Genomic DNA, 25,226 nt, shown 5'->3' on the forward strand with positions numbered 1-25,226 from the left:
TAAAAATAAATGGGTCCTGGCATGGTGGCTCATGCCTGTAATCCCAATGCTTTGGGATGCTAAGGCAGGAAAATTGCTTGAGGTCAGGAGTTCAAGACCAGCCTGCACAACATGGTGAAACCCTGTCTCTACAAAAAATACAAAAATTAGCCAGGCATGGTTTATTGCGCCTGTAGTTCCAGCTACGCAAGAGGCTGAGGTGGGAGGTTGTGGCTTGAGCCCTGGAGGTTGAGGCTGTGGTGAGCTATGATCATGCCTCTGCACTCCAGTCTGGGCCACAGAGCAAAACTCTGTCTGAAAAAAATAATAAAATTATTTAAATTCCTGACTGTGAATGTGTAATAGATATAAGTGATTGTAAGATTAGAAAAGTATGAAGAGAATAAAACTCTCCTTATATCCATCACCTAGATGTTATCACTGTTCTGCATTTTGGAGTGTATTTTTGTTTTCTTCTATATGTGAAGTTTTTTTGCATAAATCGAATTATGATATCCTTGAACTTTTTCCACTGACCTTTTTTACATTTTAAAAAAATTGTGTGTTTAATTTTTTTCTTCTTTTTCATAGAAGCCTCTGGTTAATTTGGTGCATGATTTCCCTGAAAGGGCCCCACTTTCCCATCTACATGTGGCTATGTATCTAAAAGCTGCCTAATAGGATCTAAGCATAAGTGGAGTTTTCTAAAATTTTGTTTGTTTGTTTTTTGTTTTTGAGACAGAGTCTCATTCTTTCCGAGGCTGGAGTGCAGTGGCACAATCTTGGTTCACTGCAGCTGCTGCCTCCAGGTTCAAGCGATTCTCCTGCCTCAGCCACCCAAGTAACTGGGATTACAGGTGCACGCCACCACGCCCGGCTAATTTTGTATTTTTAGTAGAGACAGGGTCCACCATGTTGGCCAGGCTGGTCTCAAACTCCTGACCTCAGGTGATCCACCCCCCTCAGCCTCCCAAAGTGTTGGGATTACAGGTGTGAGCCACTGCGCCCCCCCCAAAATAGCTTTATTGAAGTACAATTTACATACTATAAGATTTATCCATTTTAAGTGAACTGTTTGGGAAATTTTAGTAAATTTATGAAGGTTATGTATGTGTCACCACAGTCCAATTTTAGAACATTCTGTCACCCCCAAAAAGTTCCCTCAGTTTGCACCTAATTTTATCATCTCACCAACAGGTTGAAGACCGTAAAGCTCCATTGATAAGATTCCCAGGATTTGTGGTCTGTTGGTAATCATGCACATCTGACACTTGTACTTTGTGTATGTGCTGTTTCTGTGGTTTTTTTTTTCCATTTTCCTTTTAATTGGGTGGGTTCAGACTCCTTTTTTTTCCATTTTTAATGACAAAATTGTATATATTTACGATATGCATGTTTTGAAATATATGTACACTGTAGAATGGCTAAATCATGCTAATTAACATATATATTACTTCACATGCTTGGGGGGGGTGGGTGTGTGTGTGTGTGTGGTGAAAGCACTTAAAATATACCCAGTACTTTTCAAGTATACAATACATTATTATAGTCACCTTGTTGCACAATAAATCTCTTGAACTATGTATTTCTTAGCCTACGTTTTACTAGTTAAATCGGCGTAGGCCATTTAGTCAGCTTAAAATTTGTGGACTGGGCACAGTGGCTCACGCCTGGCAGGCCAAGGCAGGAGGATCGCTTGAGTCAGGAGTTTGAGACCAGCCTGGGCAACATAGTGAGACCGTGTCTCTACAAAAAAAATTTTTTTTAATTTGTCATCTGTTAGATGTGAAGTTTTTTGGTCACTTACAAGCATATTCTGTGATTTAGTTTTGTTTAAGCTTTATGAAAACTTCTAGAATCATAATCTTAGCTGTCATCTTCTGAACTCTAGAATTTATCTCCCTAGATGCAAATTCTTAGCACATTGTTTGTAGTATTTGCGATTACATGTTGTACATGAAGGAATTTATTGTTTCTTTAATCTCAGAACTTTACGTGGGATATTTATTTGCGGTTTAAAATTTTAATTTCTTATTGTGGGGCGTTTGTTTGTTTGTTTGTTTTTTGTTTTTTGTTTTGAGACAGGGTCTTGCTCCATCACCCAAGCTGGAGTGCAGTGGCACCATCTCAGCTCACTGCAACCTCCGCCCCCAGGCTCAAGACATCTTCCCACCTCAGCCTTCCGAGTAGCTGGGACCGAAGGTGCCCACTACCACACCTGGCTAATTTTTTGGGTGGGTTTGTTTGTTTGTTTTGAGACGGAGTTTTGCTCTTACCGCCCAGGCTGTAGTGCAATGGTGCGATCTCAGCTCACTGAAACCTTGCCTCTCGGGTTCAAGCTATTCTCCTGCCTCAGCCCCCCGAGTAGCTGAGATTACAGGCTCCTGCCACCATGTCTGACTAATTTTTGTATTTTTAGTAGAGACGGGATTTTACCGTGTTGGCCAGGCTGGTCTCAAATTCTTGACCTCAGGTGATCCGCCTGCCTCAGCCTCCCAGAGTGCTGGGATTACAGGCATGAACCATCATGCCCAGCTTCAATTTTTTTGTGGTTTTGGTAGAGACGGGTCTCGCCCTGTTGCCCAGGCTGGTCTCTAACTGCTGAGCTCAAGCAATCCACCTGCCTCAGCCTCCCAAAGTGCTGGAATTTACAGACCTGAGCCACTGTGCCCAGGCTCCTAAGGTCCTCCAGTGATTTTTTTTTCTTAACCTTTGTAAGCCCTTTCCCATAGCATTGAATCGTATAAACTTCCTGATGGCTTCAGGCAGTCCTTCAGCTTTTTTTTCTTATGACTATCTTTTTGAAATTTTGGGATTTTTTTTCATCTCCCTTATCATAAAATTGTCTCACTGTTGTTTTGGGGGAAAAAGACACATCTCATTTGCTGGACTCTTGCCTCAATAAATAAACTCTTTATTGCCCATACAAGAAACAACAGATGGATGACTTTCAGAGGGACCCATAATATAAATGGATTTTTTTAAAATGTAAATCACTTTTTCCTTAAGTGACCAGTTACCCAAACCTCATTTTATATTTTAGATCCTATAGCAATGGAACTCAGCGATGCAAATTTGCAAACACTAACAGAATATTTAAAGAAAACCCTCGATCCTGATCCTGCCATCCGACGTCCAGGTAAAGAAAATAAACGTTTTTTGGTTGATTAATTCCTTCAGGAGAGGTGAGAGAAACCTATGTATTATCTGCCTCCTTATAAATACATTTAAAAGAAGATTGGTTCTCAGCCATAGTTTATGTGTGTTACAGCTGCGATACCGTGGTGTGTTTCCTTTTTTGAGTAAAATAGCTTTTATTTGGCATCTTCTGGGATTAAAAAGTACTAGTTTAGGGATAAAAAGTACTGACATGTTTAGAATGCTTTGTCTTTGACCTTTTCCAAAATACCCACTTAAAACCTGCCTGCTTTAGAGATAAAATAATTAGGGCATAGAAAGGAGAGTAATTGCCTAAAAAGTGATTAAGTGAATGAAACCAAATAATCAGTTACTGTCTTTTAGTTTTCTGTTGGGTTTGATTTAACTAACATATTTTAAGACCTGGAGCTTTTTTTTTCTTTCTTGAATCTCACCAGATTCCATTAAAAACTTAGAAATAAAATTTTGATCTCAGGTGTTCACAGGACTCAGACATTAAGTTAAATGAGGGAGATAGGCCAAATAGAGACTGGTAATATCAGGAGAATACATGCCCTGGTTAAGTGGCAAGTGTTTTTGGAACTAGCTAATTTTGGGGATTCAGACAAGTTTTGCAAGATCAGATTTCCAATTTTGCTTGAAAAATAAGGATATTTATATGAAGTGCCCTCAGTTTTAAATATTAGCAAGTAACTTCAAAAGATTTTGGGGCCGGGCCTGATGGTTCATACCTCTAATCCCAGCACTTTAGGAGGCTGAGGTGGGCGGATCACGAGGTCAGGAGATCAAGACCATCCTGGCTAACATGGTGAAACCCCGGTCTCTACTAAAAAATACAAAAACTTAACCAGGCGTGGTGGCGAGCGCCTATAATCCCAGCTACTTGGGAGGCTGAGGCACAAGAATCGCTTGAACCCAGGAGGCGGAGGTTGCAGTGAGCCAATATTGCCCCCACTGCACTCCAGCCTGGGTGGCAGAGTGAGACTTTGTCTCAAAAAAAAAAAAAAAAAGTGAAATACAGTGCAAACCAAACTACTACTGGGCCAGGTACGTCTTGCGAGCAGTCAGTTATTGATCCTTGATGTGGGCCATATTAAAATGCTCTTAACCTGTTTCTTCAAAACTTACCAATGTGCATGCTCATAGAGGATTTTGGAAGGGTTCCATGAGGAAGAGAATGTGTGTTATATATGATGAACAGAATCATGAACATGTTAATGCATCTATCCTATTCTGGAAAAGTCTTTGTGGTTTCTGAGACGGCAAATTAGTTTTTCTATTAGTGTGTAAAGAAGTACTGTGTTCCTGGATAAAGGGAAGTTAATGGCTCTAATCTTCTTAGACTTTCAAAGAAAGCCGTTGCCAACACTATTTTTTTTTTTTTTTTTTTGAGACGGTGTCTCACTCTGTCGCCCAGGCTGGAGTGCAGTGGCACAATCTCCGCTCACTGCAAGCTCCGCCTCCTGGGTTCATACCATTCTCCTGCCTCAGCGTCCCAAGTAGCTGGGACTACAGGCACCCGCCACCACGCCTGCCTAATTTTTTGTATTTTTAGTAGAGATGGGGTTTCACCGTGTTAGCGAGGATGGTCTCCATCTCCTGACCTCATGATCTGCTCGTCTCGGCCTCCCAAAGTGCTGGGATTACAGGCGTGAGCCACTGCGCCCGGCCAGTTATTTTTTTTTAAATAGTGTGTGAGGCAAGGGTTCTGTTGCTTTATGAATTCAGGACAGAGTGTAAAAATAATCTGGTGTTTCTGGGAAGTTGGGAACATAGCATTTCTCAGGGATTGAGACTGACTGACAAGACTGACTCAACTAGACTTTTTGAGACTCCTTGAGTGTGCAGAAACATATGCATATGAATATTGTGGTAAGTTGAAAGAAATGAACACAGAAAGGAACAGACTCAAACTCACTTCCTTGGTATTTATCACAATTTAGGAAAGAGACTTGGCAATTTACATGGGCTTTTCCTCAAATCATGTATGTAGTGTGTTGCCCTGTACAAAATGCTGGCTACTATGTGGAAGAAACAAATCGTTCTGTACTCATATAAAACGCTAGTATGTCCCCTCCTTAAGAACATTTTTCAGTTTAACAGTCCTCATCCTTCAAAAAAAACAAGATAAGCACAAAGCAGGGAGAGTTTGAAAATGTCAGTGAAACTCTTGGGACTCAATCAGAAAGAGGGAACGTGTTAAATGATACATGAAATTAACTTTTCAAAAAATATTAGAATCTTTGGTGTTGCTTTATGAAGCTAAAGATAGAAAAAAATTAAGAGAAACACTGTACTGCCATCACACGTGATAAACCCAGGAAATTTATCCCAGAATGTAATCTGGGTTGAAAAAATATTGGTAAATTTTTTGGATAAATTCATTGCTGGTATTAAGAAATTTTTAGTTTTTTTTTTTTTACTTCGACAAAAAGGCTTAGGGCTGGTAAGGTAGAATAAGGACTGCACTAAAACTTTTTCAGTGGTGAAGCCTAGCTGTGTGATCTTGAACAAGTTGCTTAACCTTAGTGCCTGGATTTTTTAAATGCTACCTACTTTTCTGGGTAATAGTGACGACTAGATGAAATTTTATATTTATATATATAAATAAATATAAATATATATAATATATACTTACATATATATGTAAATCACTGGACCCATATGGCTAATAATAATATATTAGGATGAATTGACTCATTTGCTCTTCATCACTAGCCTATAGAAGAAATATTAGTACTAATAGTACTAATAATACTCCTTTCTGGAATAAGACATGGGTATATGAAGTCTTGAAGTCACTTAATCTCTCTGGGAAGCAGCTTCTCTTACAGATGAGATGATCATCCAATCAGGCCACTTTATAGGTTTGTGAGAATCATGTGAGTTAACGGATGGTAAAGTGATTTGAAAACTGAAGCATTATATAAGTTTAATGTAACATTATATAGAATCCATTTAATAGAAAAGTGAGGCCCTGTAGACCCACAAATAACCTAATCTTTTCTCTTTTTTTTGATATGTATGTGATACGTATATTAGGTGGAAAGATTTTTATCTTAGTCGTCTAACATGAAAATTCTTTTACAGCTGAGAAATTTCTTGAATCTGTGGAAGGAAATCAGAATTACCCACTGTTGCTTTTAACATTACTGGAAAAGTCCCAGGATAATGTTATCAAAGTATGTGCTTCAGTAACATTCAAAAACTATATTAAAAGGAACTGGAGAATTGTAAGTATTTTGTGAATACATAATTTAATACCCTGTATGTTTATAAGGTTTATATAAGCAGTGTTCTTCAAAGATAAGGCACGTGCTTGTAGTCCCAACTACTATGGTGGCTAAGGCAGAAGGATCACTTGAGTCCAGGACTTCAAGGCTGCAGTGAGCTATAGTTACACCACTGTACTCTAGCCTTTTAGTTATAGAATGAGACATTGTTTCAAAAAAAGAAAGGATTCAGATATGGATCAAAGATAAAATTAAACAGGACCTTTTTCCAAAGCTTCTGTTATTTCATTGGAATTTATATAAATTTGTCCAGCTTCATACCTCAGGTTGCTAGGGAGTGAGACTTGGTCTTAATCTCCATTATGTTTGGAATTTACACTTTACTCACCGCCTAGTGACGAGACATTGTGGGAAGACAGTCTGAATAAATGAAGTGATTTCTGATGTTGGAAAATTAAAGCTGAGAAGAAATCAGATACATAGAAAATTTGCAGAATTTAAAATAATTTAGATTTCAAATTTTTGATAAGGTATTTTGCCCTATGTCTTGTGGGATATGTGTATGTATATATTCTAATTTTGAGATTAAACCTATTTTATAACAGGTTTAATGATTAATAAATTATAAATTAAGAAACAGACATTTTTTCCCTTAGCTTAGGACAGTGGTTCTCAATTGGGGGCAGTTTTGCTCACCAGGGGACATTTGGCAGTATGTTTGGAGACATCATAGCTGGGGGATTGCTACTGGAATCTAGTGGGTAGAGGCCAGAGATGCTGCTGTGCATCCTACAGTGCACAAGATAGCTTCATACAACAAAGAATTATCTGAGCCAAAATGTCAGTGATGCTAAGGTTGAGAAGGCCTGGCTCATGATAGAGAAAAAGATGAGGCTTTTTTGTAGTGATAGCAGATGTTACAAAGTATTAGCAGTTGACAAAAATCATCAGTTTATCTAAAAAGTCAACTTTAAACCGCTCAAAAACTTCTTAGAGTCTTACTTTTTTTCTCATTCCATAAAAGAGAGAGTAAATATTGTTTTAAGCCTGTATAATTTCTCAAGTATCACCATGAGTGGTAAAGAAATCTTAGAGGCCAGGCGTGGTGGCCCATGCCTGTGATTTCAGCACTTTGGGAGGCTGAAGTGGGTGGACTGCTTGAGCTCAGCAATTCAAGACCAGCTTGGGCAATAAAGTGAGACCCCATCTTTACAAAAAATATAAAAATTAGCGAGGCATATGGTGGTGCATGCCTGTAGTCCCAACTATTAGGGAGGCTGAGATGGGGGGATCGCTTGTGCCTGAGAGGCAGAGGTTGCGATGAACTGAGATCATGCCACTGCACTCCAGCTTGGGCAACAGAGCCACATACTGTCTTTTAAATCTCAGAATGTTTAAAAGTCCATCTCTACTGGTAGACATGCCAGCCCTCTCCCTCTATTTTGATTTGTAAAACTAGTGAGACTTCTAGAATCTCTTTGGGTGATATAATCTAGGATGCATTCTAACTAGTAATGGTCAAGAAATTTTCATAGAGGACTGGATATGGTGGCTCACGCCTATAATCCCAGCACTTTAGGAGGCTGAGATTGGGAGGATTGCTTGAGGTCAGGAGTTTGAGACCAGCCTGGACAACAAAGTGAGACCCCCATCTCTACAAAAAATTTAAAATTAGCTGGATGTGTCATGTGTGGTGTGCATCTATGGTCCTAGCTCCTTGGGAGGCTGAGGTGGGAGGGATTGCCTGAGTCTGGGATGTGAAGGCTGCAGTGAGCCAAGGTTGCATGCTACACTCCAGCCTGGTTAACAGATGGAAACCCAGTCTCGGAAAAAAAAAACAAAAAAACACTGGAAAGATTTTTGTTCTAAAGTGAGAGCTAAATTGAAGCTTTTGAGGATGTGTATGAATTAAGTAGCATATATCTATAAAGATTTTAATTATGTGTCCTGATTAGTTTACATATAAAATGAAATTTTTTTTTTTTTTTTTTTTTTTGAGACAGAGTCTTGCTATGTCGCCCAGGCTGGAATGCAATGGTGTGATCTTGGCTCATTGCAGCCTCTGCCTCCCAGGTTCAAATGATTCTCCTGCCTCAGCCTCCTAAGTAGCTAGTGTTACAGGTGCCCACCACCACATCCAGCTAATTCTGTATTTTTAGTAGAGATGGTTTCACCATGTTGGCCAGGCTGGTCTCGAACTCCTGACCTTGAGTGAGCCATCACACCTGGCCTAAAGTGGGAATTTTTTTGAGACAGAGTCACTCTTGTTGCCCAGGCTGGAGTGCTTGGCACCATCTCGGCTCACTGCAACCTCTGCCTCCCAGGTTCAAGTGATTCTCCCACCTCAGCCTCCCGAGTAACTGGGATTACAGGTGCCTGCCACCACGTCCAGCTAATTTTTGTAGGTTTAGTAGAGACATAGTTTCACCATGTTGGCCAAGATGGTCTCAAACTCCTGACCTCAGGTGAGCCACCTGCCTCGGCCTCACAAAGTGTTGGGATTATAGGCGTGAGCCACTGCGCCCAGCCTAAAATAGAAATTCTTAATTGGCATCAAGGAGTAAGAGAAGTTCACTAATTTGTATGTAAAATATTTGCATTTGGGAGGGAATGTACATTTTTCTGGGGAAAGGGTTCACGCTGTCATCAGATTATTGAAGGAATCTGTGACCCATTCATGTAGAGGGAAACTAAAGACCAAACCTTCCTCTGTTTTCTTAGAAAATTAGGAAATAAAGTTATGTTTTACCTAAAATCATAAGGATATGAATATGGATTTTGGGTTACTTCCTCAGTTACTGCTTTGCTTTTAGGTTGAAGATGAACCAAACAAAATTTGTGAAGCCGATCGAGTGGCCATTAAAGCCAACATAGTGCACTTGATGCTTAGCAGCCCAGAGCAAATTCAGAAGCAGGTAACGTCACTCCGCTTTTTACATGGGCTCCTCTGTAAAGCTCTCATCTAATTAATCTTTTCCTCTCCCAGTTAAGTGATGCAATTAGCATTATTGGCAGAGAAGATTTTCCACAGAAATGGCCTGACTTGCTGACAGAAATGGTGAATCGCTTTCAGAGTGGAGATTTCCATGTTATTAATGGAGTTCTCCGTACAGCACATTCATTATTTAAAAGGTATTAATGCATAGATTCATGTTTTTAAAATACTTTTTAAAGTTTTATTTGCTTGTGTAAACAGTTATGTTTTTGTGACTGTTGTCATTCCTTTGAATGTGATCATCCTGGAATGAGAGCTGAAGTTTCTGTATTGTGTTTGTTACTTCTCAACTAGGATGTTTATTTCATATTGCTCTATTACCTATGAAATACTTAGTCTTAATAAACTGCTTGATTTCTTTAAAAAGAAAACTGGCTGGGCATGGTGGCTCACGCCTGTAATCCCAGCACTTTAGAAGGTCAAAGTGGGTGGATCACCTGAGGTCAGGAGTTCGAGACCAGCCTGGCCAACATGGTAAAACCCTGTCTCTACTAAAAATACAAAAAAAAAAAAAAAAAAGCCAGGCGTGGTAGTATGTGCCTGTCATCCCAGCTACTCGGGAGGCTGAGACAGGAGAATCACTTGAGCCTGGGAGGTGGAGGCTGCAGTGAGCCGAGATCAAACCACTGCACTCCAGCCTGAGCAACAGAGCGAGACTCCATCTCAACAAAAAAGAAGAATTCCCTTTGAATTTCAGAAAACCATCTATCCATAGATGTCCAATCAGCATCTATCCTTGAAGACCTAAAGTAAGAACATAAAAAAAACTTGTAAATGTATCTGTTTTACCTTGCTTTTCTAGATACCGTCATGAATTTAAGTCAAACGAGTTATGGACTGAAATTAAACTTGTTCTGGATGCCTTTGCCTTGCCTTTGACTAATCTTTTTAAGGTATGGAATGCATCTTGATGGTATTTTTAAATTAATGTTTTAAATTGTTTGAATGTTTGTATACATGTTAAGAGAATGCTTTGAAAGCTTATTTGATAGATAATGTTTAGAGTATTTCTTTTGAAAAATTTCAGACCTACACAGAAATAGAGATGCTATCGTGAACTCCCATCTATTATGACACAAATTTAATGGTTAGCAACGTTTTATTTTTTCTGTTCCCTTTCTTAGGAATATTGTAAAAGCAAATTCTAAGCATCATATCATTTCACCCAAGTATTTGAGTATGTATCTCTAAACATATTTTTATTTGACTATGTTTGGAGTTTAATTAATTTATATATTTATACATTATTTTACAGTTTACAGGATACTTTCCTGAATGTGTTCTTGGCGTTTGCGAGAATCCTATAAGATTTAAAGAAATACATAAATACTTTTTTTCTTTTTTAAAGACAGGGTCTCACTCTCATTGCCCAGGCTGGAGTGCAGTGGGGCATGATTATAGCTCACTGCAGCCTCAACTACCCAAGCTCAGGTGATTCTCCCACCTCAGCATTCTAAGTAGCTGGGACTACAGTTGCACACCACCACTCCTAGCTGCTTTTTCTCTTTTTTTTTTTTTTTGAGACGGAGTTTCGCTCTTGCTCACTGCAACCTCCGCCTCCCAGGTTCAAGCAGTTCACCGAGTACGCTGGGATTAGAGCCTGCGCCACTGCGCTTGGTCAGTAAAACCTGTTAATTGCATTTAGAATGATAAAGACTCACAGTCTCTTAAGTGACTGTATATTATTTAAAAGCCAAGGCCATGCATGGTGGCTCACGCATGTAATTCCAGCACTTTGAGAGGCTGAGGCGGGCAGATCATGAGGTCAGGAGATCGAGACCACCCTGGCTAACATGGTAAAACCCCGTCTCTACTAAAAATACAAAAAAATTGCCGGCCGTGGTGGCAGTCGCCTGTAGTCCCAGCTACTTGGGAGGCTGAGGCAGGAGGATGGCATGAACCCAAGAGGCGGAGCTTGCAGTGAGCTGAGATTGTGCCACTGCGCTCCATCCTGGGTGCAGAGCGAGACTCCGTCTCAAAAAAATAAAAGCCAAATTTTGGAGAAGAAATATGAATAGTGTCAGCTTAGTGCAAGGCTATTTCACTAAGATCAGCATGCTGGGTTTACGATGCACTAAAACGGTGTTGCTATATTCCTTTCCAAGGCCACTATTGAACTTTGCAGTACCCATGCAAATGATGCCTCTGCCCTGAGGATTCTGTTTTCTTCCCTGATCCTGATCTCAAAATTGTTCTATAGTTTAAACTTTCAGGTAAGTTAATTTGATTTCTTGCTTTTGGTTCTTACTCTTCGATGTTAGAGAGTTTTCTTTCTATTTGATAAGACTTTTTTGCCAGCATTGATTTTTCTAAAAGACAAGGTTTTTTCTGACTCCCCCTATTTATCTATAGTCTTCTGTTTTACGATATAGTTCCTACAGATGCTAATGAGATGTTTCATGGAAAAAAGCAGTATTCTCTTGTATCTGGTAGGTTAGCAAAACCCACCATCCTAACTTATTCTTGGAGAGTCACCCTGTACACTGTTTTACTGACGGCATTAAGAAGCTAGATTTCTGAGGCCTTCCTCTTTCGTTCATTTATATGGGTATTAACATTTGGGGAATCATGTTTTGGTTAGGGGTTGCTGTCCAGCTTATACAAAAGGACTTGTATTGGAAGCCATATGAGGGAGACAAAAGGCTTGAAGTACCAGACTTTGAAAGGGGTAAGAACTAGTAGTATTTCAGAGGAAACATAGCCACAGGGTTATAGCAGGGAATGCCTAGTTACCCTGTTGCTACTGAGATAGTGGCCTCCAATCATTTTTTCTGTTCTTAGCCATTAATTCAAGATTCAGGACCAAGAAAGGGGTGTTAATTGGTACAGATTGTTGCTATACTGCGATGCAAGGAGGACCTAGCCCATTCATTGTTTGTAGCCAGTACCTGGACTTATCTTCACAACATGAATAAACTCATAGTGGTAGGGAGAACATTCCCCAAAAGGAAATTGGGTTGTTTTAGCTAGAATAGAAGATGAACAGCCCAAAAGGACATGTTCCACATCAGTGTTCAGCTGGATAGCAGTTTGAGAAGTTCTTACTTAAATGAGTACTACTGTTTTTTCTTGCACCTTTTGAATTCTGAGAAGTCAGGTTTAATGAAGCTCTTGATAACTTGTCTGGCAGGGAGACCAAGGAAAGAGGCATAATCTGCCCTCAGGGGACTTGTACCCTCATTAAGAAGGCAGTACTATGCCACAAGAAATCAGTAACTATAAGACAATTAGTTTGTCTGCCTTGATGGTCATCTTACAATAAATGTAGTTCAGAAAAGAAAGGGGATGTATTAGTATGCACTGAGCTTGAGCTTTGTAAGGAAAGTCTTCATATAGTCTTAGCTGAACCTTGAAGGAAGATTTAGATTAGGACAAGAACTAGAGGTGGCATCATTTATAGCATACAAACAGAGGCAGAAGTCAGAATGCTTTATGCAGCTGCCAGATGTAGCTGGAGCAGAGAATTCTTGTCAGAATAGGTAATGCTCAGGCTGTGAAGCCTGTGTATAAAATGTTTTGTCCACATGGTGTTTGTCCACATGGTGAAGGAACTTATAAAAGTAGTGTTCTTAATATTTTAATCAAAAGTTTCAAGTCAGTGTTTATTCTGTAGGATCTCCCTGAATTTTTTGAAGATAATATGGAAACTTGGATGAATAATTTTCATACTCTCTTAACATTGGATAATAAGCTTTTACAAACTGATGTAAGTATTTAAAATGTTGCCTGAGTGGTCTTTTTCTTTCATTAAGAGTTATTTGGCTACAATCTAGAAACCTATTTACTCTTGCTTTGTTAAAAGATAAAATTTCAATACTATAATAATATTTGATTCTATTTGATGTTACATGTTTGGTATGTGCAGTATACAGAATTACTCTTACCATGGGCCTGGCTTAAGCCATAGTATACAGGTAAGGCTGTTTCATTACATTATTGAAAGTGAGGCTTTAAAGTAGTCACATTGTGGATATTTCATGAAATAAAATTATTTTTCATTGAAGATACTAAGAAAACTTAAAACTCTATAATGGTAGGCCGTTTTTAAAAATCGTCTGGCCAGGCATGGTGGTTCACACCTGTAATCCCAGCACTTTGGGAGGCCAATGTGGGAGGATCCCTTGAGCCCGGAAGTTCAAGACCAGCCTGGGCAACGTAAGGAGACCCCATTGCTACAAAAAATAAAAATAAAATTAGCCAGGCCGGGCGCGGTGGCTCAAGCCTGTAATCCCAGCACTTTGGGAGGCCGAGACGGGCGGATCATGAGGTCAGGAGATCGAGACTATCCTGGCTAACACGGTGAAACCCCATCTCTACTAAAAAATACAAAAAACTAGCCGGGCGAAGTGGCGGGCGCCTGTGGTCCCAGCATCTCGGGAGGCTGAGGCAGGAGAATGGCGTAAACCCGGGAGGCGGAGCTTGCAGTGAGCTGAGATCCGGCCACTGCACTCCAGCCTGGGCGACAGAGCCAGACTCAGTCTCAAAAAAAAAAAATAAAATAAAATTAGCCAGACGTGTTGGCTCATGCTAATGGTCACAGCTACTCAGGAGGCTTAGTTGTGAGGATCCTTTGACCTTGAGCCCAGTAGGGCAAGGCTGCAAAGAGCTTTGACCATGCCACTACACTCCAGCCTGGGAGACACAGGGAGACCTCGTCTCAAAAAAAGAAAAAATTTTCCACAGCTCGAGAAAGAGAGAAAATGGTAAAAGGTCGTAATTTGTAAAGATTTCTGATACAGGTTTTATACTGTGTACTTTAAAACATACAACACTTATTCTGTGCTACTCATTTGTTAATATATTTATGACCTTTCCGAAGAGACAAAAGACAAAATATTAAGAATACTTCAATACCAAATAAACTAAAAATTAAAATTGGTGATTCAAATCAGGTTTGATTTCTTTCTGCGGTACAGAAAGAAATCATTACTATAGTTGTACAACAGATTTTGTCTCAGAGTTTGACTATATTAATAGGAACTTTAAAAGATGTAGCTCTCATGAAATAATTATTTCAGTCCATTGGGGGAAAAACTTCAGAAAACAAAACTTTTCTTCACACACAAGTCTCAAGGAAATTTTTTGTATAGAATTCTTACAAGGACCTTTTTGCCCAGTTAACTATGTGCTACCTTGTGTCGTTTTACATCCCTATTTATGCCTTGAGTAATCAGTGTGAGGGAGTTTTGGTTTTGGCTTTGGTTTTTGGTCTCCCTCTGATGTCTTCCCCTGTCTCACTCTGTCACCAAGGCTGGAGTGCAGTGGCGTGATCATGGCTTACTGCAGCTTCAACCACCCTGGGCTCAAGTGATCCTCCCACTTCAACCTCCCAACTAGCTGGGACTATGGGTATGTGCCACCATGCCCAGATGATTTTTTTTTATTTTGGGGGCTTGCTGTATTGCCCAGGCAAGACTCAAACTCCTGGGCTTGGCCGGGTGCAGTGGCCCATGCCTGTAATCCCAGCACTTTGGGAGGCCGAGGCCATCCTGGCTATCCTGGCTAACACAGGATAGTCTCTACTAAAAAAATTAAAATAAAAAAATAAAAATAAAAAAATTACCCAGGCGTGATGGCAGGCATCTGTAGTCCCAGCTACTCGGGAGGCTGAGGCAGGAGAATGGTGTGAACCCGGGAGGCAGAGCTTGCAGTGAGCTGAGATCGCGCCACTGCACTCCAGCCTGGGTGACAGAGCAAGACTCCGTCTCAAAAAAAAAAAAACACTCCTGGCCTCACGCCATCCTCCCGCCTCAGCCTCCCAGAGGGCCGGGATTACCATCATGAACCACTACACTAGGCCAGAATATACTGTTTGAATCTAATACGGAAATATTTTGTAATTCAGCAACTTATTTGAAAGACTTGGTGAAAAGATTGATGGTGACATAGCTGTAGTTTACAATAACTGATTTGATTTGGATTTAATTGATAATGAGTCTAGTTCAGGAATTTCAGTTACTCCTCTTACTTATGTTAGCATTAGAGTTGTATGTTGGAGTTTTTGTTTTGTTTTATGTGAGGATGAAGAGGAAGCCGGCTTATTGGAGCTCTTAAAATCCCAGATTTGTGATAATGCTGCACTCTATGCACAAAAGTACGATGAAGAATTCCAGCGATACCTGCCTCGTTTTGTTACAGCCATCTGGAATTTACTAGTTACAACGGGTCAAGAGGTTAAATATGATTTGGTAAGATGACAGTGGAGAAAAATAATTAAAAGACATTCTCTCCCTATCTTCCCCAAGAAATAAGCTGTTGAGTTTTGCTTTTAAAAATATTCTTGTTTTTGTGTTTTGTTCCAGTTGGTAAGTAATGCAATTCAATTTCTGGCTTCAGTTTGTGAGAGACCTCATTATAAGAATCTATTTGAAGACCAGAACACGCTGACGAGTATCTGTGAAAAGGTTATTGTGCCTAACATGGAATTTAGAGGTAATTATGGCAAAAGTATATTAGTATAAATTTACTAAGTCTTTGTTATTTGTAATATATTCAGTCTAATTAATTTATTACTGAATAAAATTTGTATATCATTTATTTCTTATTTTCTAAACCAAGACAGAAGATGTAGTATCTGTAATGAGTTTTCTTGTGCCATGTGAAGGTTTTCTCATGGAAATATTAAATAAGACTTCAAAAATTCCTTTACATTAAGACGATAAGCTACCTGGAATCTCTGTTTAGCGAAAGAATTTGATTTTGTTTCATTTATTGTTTCACTGAATTTTTAGCTGGCTTTGTGTATTTATTTATTTGAGACAGGGGTCTCGCTCTGTCACCCAGGCTGGAGTGCTGTGTATGGTGCTGGGATTACAGGCATGAGCCACCATGCCTGGCCAGGATTGTGTTTTATATCAAAATAGTTATTAGATCAGTGGTTCTCAAATTATGTCTAGAACAAAATAAGGAAATTAAGGACAATATAGCATGAGATTTTATTTCCTGTTGTGTTTTCATAAAAATATGTTTAAAGGATAAATCTTCTGGCTGGGTGTGGTGGCCCATACCTTTAATCCCAGCACTTTGGGAGGCTGAGGTGGGAGGAACACTTGAGCCCAGGCCAAAATGGCAAAACCTTATCTCTACAAGAAATAAATTAGTTGGGTATAGTGGCATGTGCCTGTGGTCCCAGGTACTCAAGCGGCTTAGGTGGGAGTTTTGCTTGAGCCCAGGAGGTGGAGGCTGCAGTGAGACATGATCACACAACTGCACTCCAGCCTGGGTGACAGAGTGAGACCCTATCTCCAAAGTGTGTGTGTGTGTGGATAGATTTTTTTTTTTTTTTAATTTATATGATAAAAATAGAGATGAGATCTCGCTGTGTTGACCAGGCTGGTCTCAAACTCCTGGCCTCAAGCGATCTTCCCATTTCAGCCTCCAAAAGTGCTGGGTTACACGCACAAGCCACCATGCCAGCCAGATCTGACATTGTCCACTCTACTTATTTGTTGTTGAAATGACTTTAATGAAATAATAGTGATTAAAATTAGGTTGTTGGTTTTTTAATCTTATTTGGTGAAATTTAAAGCTGGCATTCTGATATTGATCCCTAACATTTTTGACAGTTGCAGGTGTAATCCAATTCTGGGGAAATTGTCACATTAGAACAAGTGAGCCTGTCTCACAGTTGTGTGAATTACCTAATACCTCACCTTTCAGGGTAGCATTTGCTGCTCTAGATAATGATTAAGAGTATGTGAAGTAGTCATCTGATAGGAAAGAATTCTTTGCTGTAGAACAAGGCAGTTCTACATACTCTTCTGCATTCTCAGCTGTAAAGTACAGTGATGTCTTTTGGAGTGTTATCTGAAATATCTCTCTCTGTAGCTGCTGATGAAGAAGCATTTGAAGATAATTCTGAGGAGTACATAAGGAGAGATTTGGAAGGATCTGGTGTGTATCTTGGTTTTTTAGTTACTAGTCTTTTAGCAAGCCAGTTTTAAGGTGGTTCTCTTTCTAGTAAATGGGAGAAGTGGGATTGAGCATAAGTGTTTTTTCAGCTAGCTTTCGTTGAGAACTGTTGTCCTTCTTCAGCTTGTCTTAAAAAGCTCTTATATGTGACCTGCATGAAAGTATCAAAAGTGAATCATTTGTCTATTCTTACATAGTTAGTATTTATCAAAATTCTGTGATTCTGTGACCTCTTTAGTTTCATTTTGATTTTGTATTTCTTGGGGGATTTTTTTTTCATTGTTTGTGTTGCTGATAGCTATTGGGTGGCCGTTTGTGTTTTGTTCTTTTTTTTTTTCTTTCTACAATCATAGCCAAATTATTCCAGGCAATTTGTTTTCTTATAAATTGGGTCAGTTTGTTGTTAGTTGTTTTTTTTTCCCATAATATATTTTCTTTTCATTTCACAGATATTGATACTAGACGCAGGGCTGCTTGTGATCTGGTACGAGGATTATGCAAGTTTTTTGAGGGACCTGTGACAGGAATCTTCTCTGGTTATGTTAATTCCATGCTGCAGGAATATGCAAAAAATCCATCTGTCAACTGGAAACACAAAGATGCAGCCATCTACCTAGTGACATCTTTGGCATCAAAAGCCCAAACACAGAAGGTAAATATTTTTAATGTGGTTTTGTTTCTAAAACAGACATCAGTGACACCCACACAAGTCAAAAAGAAATAACGACTCTGATAATAGAGCCTACTCTGCCAGATAACCTATTAATTCTGATTTAAGATTTATATAATCTCTGAAGATGGCTTTATGTTGATGTATTGAGCACTTAAGTTTCTTGTAGACCAGAAAATTGATTATGCCCCACTTGTTACCGTAGCTGAGATCTGCTGTATAAAATATGCTTAACTTAGCTGTTCTTTAATTTTGGAAGGTTTATTGTCTATTAGTATAGTCTTATTTTATATTTTTACTTTTTTGAGACAGTCTCGCTTTGTCACCAAGCTGGAGTGCAATGGCGCGATCTCAGCTCACTGCAACCTCCACCTCCCGAGTTCAAGTGACTCTCCTGCCTCAGCCTCCCAAGTAACTGGGATTATAAGTGTGCACCACCACACCTGGCTAATTTTTGTATTTTTTCTAGAGACAGGATTTTACCACATTGGCCAGGGTAGTCTCCAATTCCTGACTTCATGTGATCCTTACACCTCCGCCTCCCAGAGTGCTGGGATACAGGTGTGAGCCACCATGTCTGGACAGTATAGTCTTATTTTATATTTTATACATAAGCAATTTGTGTTTTGAAGTGTTCTTTTTCTTTTCTTTCTTTTTTTTTTTTTATTTGAGACATCATCCAGGCTGGAATGCATTGGCAAGATCTCAGCTTGCTGCAACCTCTGCCTCCCGGGTTCAAGCAATTCTTGTGCCTCAGCCTCCCAAGTAGCTAGAATTACAGGTGCATGTAACCACACTGGCTAATTTTTTGTATTTTTAGTAGAGATGGGGTTTTGCCATGTTGGCCAGGCTGATCTTGAACTCCTGACTTCAAGTGATCCACCCGCCTCAGCCTCCCAAAGTGTTGAGATTACAGCCGTGAGCTCCTCTACCCAGCCAGTACAGTCTCATTTTATACATAAGCAGTTTGTGTTTTGAAGTGTTCATCTCCATTTTTAACGTGGTTTTCTAAACTTGCTTAAATTTCTAATGTAGATATATACAGGTATTTTGTTATTTTACCATGTTATGAATTTGCTTTTCAGCATGGAATTACACAAGCAAATGAACTTGTAAACCTAACTGAGTTCTTTGTGAATCACATCCTCCCTGATTTAAAATCAGCTAATGGTGAGTTGTGAAATTCTTGCTTTTTTTACAGCTTACCACACTATATCTGCAATTAAAAACATGGCTTCCTATCCTTGTTCCCATTCATTCTTTTTTTTTTCTTTTCTTTTGAGATGGTGTCTCACTCTTACCCAGGCTGGAGTGCGGTGGCGTGGTCTCCACTCACTGCAACCCCTGCCTCCTGCGTTCAAATTATTCTCCTGCCTCAGCTTCCCAAGCAGCTGGGACTACAGGCACATACCGGTATGCCCGGCTAATTTTTATATTTTTTGTAGAGACAGGGTTTCCCCTTGTTGGCCAGGCTGGTCTCGAACTCCTAACCTCAGGTGATCCACCTGCGTTGGCCTCCCAAAGTGCTGGGATTGCAGGCATGAGCCTCCATGCCCTGCCTATTATTTCTTTTATTAATAAAATCTCAAATGGTTTCCCCGGGTCTTATCCATGTGAAATTAATTATTGATAAAATATTGCTTGATTAGGAAGAAAATAGGAATAAGTACAACTAAACTGTAACTCAGTTTTGCTACCTAGTGTATAAATAATTATACATTGGCTTCCTTTTCTTTTTTATTTGAAAAATGAATTCTTAAAAATTGGAGTACAGTTCAAAGAACTAGAAAATTGATAAATATTAAGGATATCTTTTGGCTGGGCGCAGTGGCTCACCCTTGTAATCCCAGCACTTTGGGAGGCCGAGGTGGGCAGATCATGAGGTCAAGAGATCGAGACCAACCTGGCCAAAATGGTGAAACCCCGTCTCCACTAAAAATAAAAAAACTAGCCGGACGTGGTGGCACATGCCTGTAAGCCCAGCTACTCGGGAGGCTGAGGCAGGAGAATCGCTTGAATCCAGGAGGCAGGGGTTGCAGTGAGCCGAGATCGTGCCACTGCACTGTAGCCTGGGAGACAGAGCGAGACTCTGTCTCAAAAAAAAAGAAAATTAAGGATAGTTTGATGTTTATGAATGTATTCCTCTAGATTCAGATATATTCTTTAAAAAAAAAAAAAAAAAAAATTTTAATGTGGGAAATGTATATACACCTAAAGGTGAAGAGAATATTGTAATACGTTCCCATGTGACTATCATCTAGCTTCAAGAATTATTAACATTTCGTGATCTATTCCTTTCATTTATTTCCCTACCACTGGAATAATGTAAAGCAAATTCCAGCTAGAGAGATGTACATGTTTCTAATTCAGAATAGCTTCACTTCTGGGAATGTAGGTAGACATGCTCACCGATGCATGGTCCAGCTCATTTTTACTCAATTATATAATAGGTGTTCCTTTGTCGTGAAACAGGCATGAGGAAAAATAAAATTATTTATAATCCTACCAAAATTAATGGCTAAATAGTAAATCATTATATAATTAACTGTGCTTTAATTACTTGACATTTTATCATTTTTTTGTAACTCTGATGATATCACTAATTTGGAAGTAATGATCCTTACCACTTAACTATGGCTTTCTGTTTTTTTAATAGTGAATGAATTTCCTGTCCTTAAAGCTGATGGTATCAAATATATTATGATTTTTAGAAATCAAGTAAGTAGCTTTTTATTTGTTACATGCTGCTTAATCTCTTTAAGAGTTTTATTATGTACCACCTTCTTGTCTACTGTGCAGTCATTTTATATCCACATCTAACAAAATTAACAGTGATTTCTTTATAACTTAGAATTTCAGACCATGCTTAATTTTCCTCAGATGTCTTTTTGCAATTACAGTAATAGAATTGGGATCTAGATACTGTCCACACATTGCTTACAGTTGATTGTGTCTTAAGTCTCTTAATTTACAACAGAGAGGTCCTTCTTTCCCGCTTTTTGTTTGAGATGGAGTCTTATTCTGTCACCCAGGCTGGAGTGCAGTGGCTCCATCTTGGCTCACTGCAACCTCTGCCTCCTGAGTTCACGTGATTCTCCTGTCTCAGCTTCCCGAATAGCTGGGATTACAGACACCTGCCACCACACCTCGCTAATCTTTTGTATTTTTAGTAGAGACAGGGTTTCCCCATGTTGGCCAGGCTGGTCTCAAACTCCTGACCTCAGGCGATCTGCCCACCTCGGCCTCCCAAAGTGCTAGAATTACAGGCATGAGCCACTGCACCCAACTGCCTTCCTTTCCTTTTTTATTTATTTATTTATTTATTTATTTATTTTTGAGACGGATCTCGCTCTGTCACCCAAGCTGGAATGCAGTGGTGTGATCTCGGCTCACTGTAACCTCTGCCTTCTGGGTTCAAGCAATTCTGCCTCAGCCTCCCTAGTAGCTGGGATTACAGGCATCTGTCACCACGCCTGGCTAATTTTTTGTATTTTTAGTAGAGATGGGGTTTCCCCCTGTTGGCCAGGCTGGTCTCAAACTCCTGACCTCAGGTGATGCACCAGCCTTGGCCTCCCAAAGTGCTAGGATTACAGCCGTGAGCCACTGCACCTGGCCTCTACTCTCTTATGCTTGTTGTTGGAGAAAACACTCATTTATCTTAGAGAGTTTCTCGCATTTTACTTTTGGCTGATTGCATCCTACAGTCATCCCTCAGTATGCAAGGGGTATTGGTTCCAGGACCCCTGAATATCGCAAAGTTCATGCATAGTTAGGTCCCACATTTGGCCCTGCAGAATACTCATACATGAAAAGCCAGTCTCCCATATACAGATTTTGCATCCCAGGAATACCATGTTTTCTATTTGCATTTGGTCTAAAACAAATCCAGCCAGGCACGGCGGCTTGTGCCCGTAATCCCAGCACTTTGAGAGGCTAAGGCAGACAGATCATTTGAGGTCAGGAGTTTGAGACCACCTTGGCCAACGTGACAAAATCCCATCTCTACTAAAAATACAAAAATTAGCCGTGTGTGGTGGCACACGCCTGCAGTCCTAGCTACTCGGGAGGCTGAGGCATGAGAATCACTTGAACCCAGGAGGGGGAGGTTGCAGTGAGCCAAGATCGTGCCATTGCACTCCAGCCTGGACAACAGAGCAAGAGTCAAACCTGTGTTGTTCAAGGGTCTCCTGTAGTTTATGTTGTCCCTCTAGTCCCCATATTTTCTATATCGGTAAATCTGGGGACTTGATTAGACTTAGATTCCTTGGTCGGGGGTGACACAAGAAAGCATCATAGGTATACTTTCTGTTTCATTTTATCAGGATATACACAATATCTGGTTGTCTTTTTTTTTTTTTTTTTTTTTTTCATTTTGGCTCACTGCAAGCTCCACCTCTTGGGTTCACGCCATTCTCCTGCCTCAGCCTCCCAAGTAGCTGGGACTACAGGCGTCCGGCAACACACCTGGCCCTTGGTTATCCATTTCTAATGATGTTAAGAGTGACCAGTGGATTCAGATGAAGGAGAACGTTACATTGTCAACATTTTTAAGTAGCATTTTAAAAATTGAGATATACTTTACATAATAGAAGTTTTGCCATTTTATTTATTTTTGTTTTATTCTAATTTTTTTTTTTTTTTTTTTGGAGACGGAGTTTCCCTCTCGTTGCCCAGGCTGGAGTGCAGTGGCACGATCTCGGCTCACTGCAACATCTGCCTCCTGGGTTCAAGCGATTCTCTTGCCTCAGCCTCCGAGTAGCTGGGATTACAGGCATCCGCCACCACGCCCGGCTAATTTTGTATTTTTAGTAGAGACGGGGTTTCTCCATGTTGGTCAGGCTGGTCTCAAACTCCCGATCTCAAGCAATTCGCCTGCCTCAGCCCCCCAAAGTGCTAGGATTACAGGCGTTAGCCACCGTGCCCGGCTTTATTCATTTATTTTTGAGACAAGGTCTCACTGTCGCCCAGTCTAGAGTGCACTACTACGATCATAGCTCACTGCAGCCTTGAACTTGTAGGTTCAAGCGACCCTTTTGCCTAAGCCTCCCTGAGTAGCCAAGACTATAGGTGTGTGCCACACCACCTGGCTAATTTTTTATATTTTTTACTTAGTTTATTCTTTCCTTCTTTTCTTTTCTCTTTATTTTTCTGTCTTCTGTCTTTTTTTTTTTTTTTTTTTTTTTTTGAGAGGTAGTCTTGCTCTGTTGCCCAGGCCGGAGTGCAGTGGTATGATCTCGGCTCACTGCAGCCTCCGCCTGCCAGTTCACGCAATTCTTCTGCCTCAGCCTCCTGAGTAGCTGGGATTACAGGTTCCTGCCACCATGCCCAGCTAATTTTTGTATTGTTAGAAAAGACGGGGTTTTACCATGTTGGCCAGGCTGTACTCAAACTCCTGACCTCAGGTGATCCACCACCACCTCAGCCTCCGAAAGTGCTGGAATTACAGGCGTGAGCTACCCACGCCCGGCCCATTTCTTTATTTTTTGAAACACGGTCTCGTTCTGTCGCCCAGGCTGGAGTGCAGTGACGTGACCACAGCTCACTGCAGCGTTGAACTCCTGGGCTCAAGCAGTCCTTCCACTTCAGCCTCCCGAGTAGCTGGAACCCAGGCATGTGCCACCACGCCTAGCTATATGGCATTACTTTTAAAAAATGAATTGAGAAAAACAATAGAGAATACCTGCTTCCCCAGTTAGAGTGTGTTGGAATTTGCCAATCTTAAATGGTATCTCATTGCAGTTTTAATTTATATTTGATTTATTTTGAGTTCAATTAAGCACCTTTCCATTTGAAGGGTCCATTTTCATTTCTTTTCTGTGAACTGTGAATTCATATTCTTTTGCCCATTTTTCTATCTGATTGTTGGTCTTAATTTTTAGAGAACGTCTAGTTTTTCTTCTGATTCTTAACGCCTAGGTCACTTTAATTGTACTGAGAAAAAAATCAAAATGTGCAGTCATTTTATTCCTTTGATGTCTTTGCCCAGTAAAAGTGGTGCCATCTTGCAAAATATTTTAAACACACAAGCAGGAATAAAACAATATGATGATTACTGAAATAATCCTCACAAATCTTAAAACTCCAGGCCGTATTTATTTACACATACATATACAGTGGAGGTACTCCAGGTGCTCCGTGCCCAGTCAGTCCCTTTCTCTCTATAGGTAATTACTGTCATGAATTCAGTGTATTTTACACCCATGTAAGTGCTTTTCTTATACTTTCACTACGTGTTTATGTTTCTGCAAAAATTATTTAGTATTCTGTAGGTTTTAATTTTTTTTTAGATGGAGTCTTGCTTTCTTGCCAAGGTTCAAGCCATTCTCCTGCCTCAGCCTCCCAAGTAGCTGGGACTGCAGGTGCCCACCAATTTTTAATAGAGACAGGGTTTCGCTATCTTGGCCAGGCTAGTCTCGAACTCCTGACCTCAGGTGATTCCACCCGCCTCAGCCTCCCAAAGTGCTGGGATTACAGTCGTGATTCACTACGCCTGTCCTAGGTTTTAAATTTTTGTTTATATAAATGACATCATACCGTGGGTTTCATTTTTTTTTTTTTTTTTTTTTTTTTAAAGACAGAGTCTTCGCTCTGTCGCCCAGGCTGGAGTGCAGTGGCATGATCTCAGCTCACTGCAAGCTCTGCCTCCCGGGTTCACACCATTCTCCTGCCTCAGCCTCCTGAGTAGCTAGGACTACAGGCGACTGCCACCATGCCTGGCTAATTTTTTTTGTATTTTTTAGTAGAGACGGGGTCTCACCGTGTTAGCTAGGGTGTTCCTGATCTCCTGACCTCGTGATCCACCCCCGTCGGACTCCCAAAGTGTTGGGATTACAGGCAAGAGCCACTGCGCCCAGCCTTTTCTGTTTTGAGAATGGGGTCTTGCTCTGTTGCCCAGGCTGGAGTGCAGTGGTGCGATCATAGCTTACCTCAGCCAGGAAATTCTGCACTCAAGTGATCCTCCTGCCTTAGCCTCCCTAGTTGATGGGATTACAGGCATGCGCCACCATACCCTGCTACATCATGACTGTTTGTGCTTAACATCGTTTTTGAGTTATTCATTTAGTGCCTAAAGTGATCCACCTACCTCAGCCTTTCAAGTAGTTGGGACTACAGGAATTCACTACCATGCCCAGCTAATTTTTTATTTTTTATTTTTTTAAATAGAGATGGGGTCTCGCTATGTTGCCCAGGCTGATCTTGAGCTCCTGGGCTTAAGCGATTGTTCTACCTTGGTTTCCCAAAGTATTGGGATTACAGACAGGAATGAACCATGATACCC

At 40.3% G+C, this 25,226-nt stretch overlaps 1 protein-coding gene across 1 annotated transcript in view; it reads left to right on the forward strand.

Annotated features, from left to right (window-relative positions):
- CSE1L (chromosome segregation 1 like) overlaps positions 1-25,226 on the forward strand; it is a 46,846-nt gene that overhangs the window by 8,721 nt on the left and 12,899 nt on the right. Inside the window, exons 2-14 of the mRNA XM_031656834.1 lie at positions 3,023-3,118; positions 6,229-6,371; positions 9,185-9,286; positions 9,358-9,503; positions 10,169-10,259; positions 11,472-11,579; positions 12,980-13,072; positions 15,387-15,554; positions 15,669-15,798; positions 17,194-17,259; positions 17,727-17,929; positions 19,033-19,117; positions 20,604-20,665. Coding sequence (XP_031512694.1) covers positions 3,034-3,118; positions 6,229-6,371; positions 9,185-9,286; positions 9,358-9,503; positions 10,169-10,259; positions 11,472-11,579; positions 12,980-13,072; positions 15,387-15,554; positions 15,669-15,798; positions 17,194-17,259; positions 17,727-17,929; positions 19,033-19,117; positions 20,604-20,665 — 1,482 coding nt within the window. The 5' untranslated portion in view covers positions 3,023-3,033. The remainder of the gene's footprint in view (positions 1-3,022; positions 3,119-6,228; positions 6,372-9,184; positions 9,287-9,357; positions 9,504-10,168; positions 10,260-11,471; positions 11,580-12,979; positions 13,073-15,386; positions 15,555-15,668; positions 15,799-17,193; positions 17,260-17,726; positions 17,930-19,032; positions 19,118-20,603; positions 20,666-25,226) is intronic.

The sequence above is a fragment of the Papio anubis genome, chromosome 16 (genome assembly GCF_008728515.1).
Source record: "Papio anubis isolate 15944 chromosome 16, Panubis1.0, whole genome shotgun sequence".
Taxonomy (NCBI): Eukaryota; Metazoa; Chordata; class Mammalia; order Primates; family Cercopithecidae; genus Papio; species Papio anubis.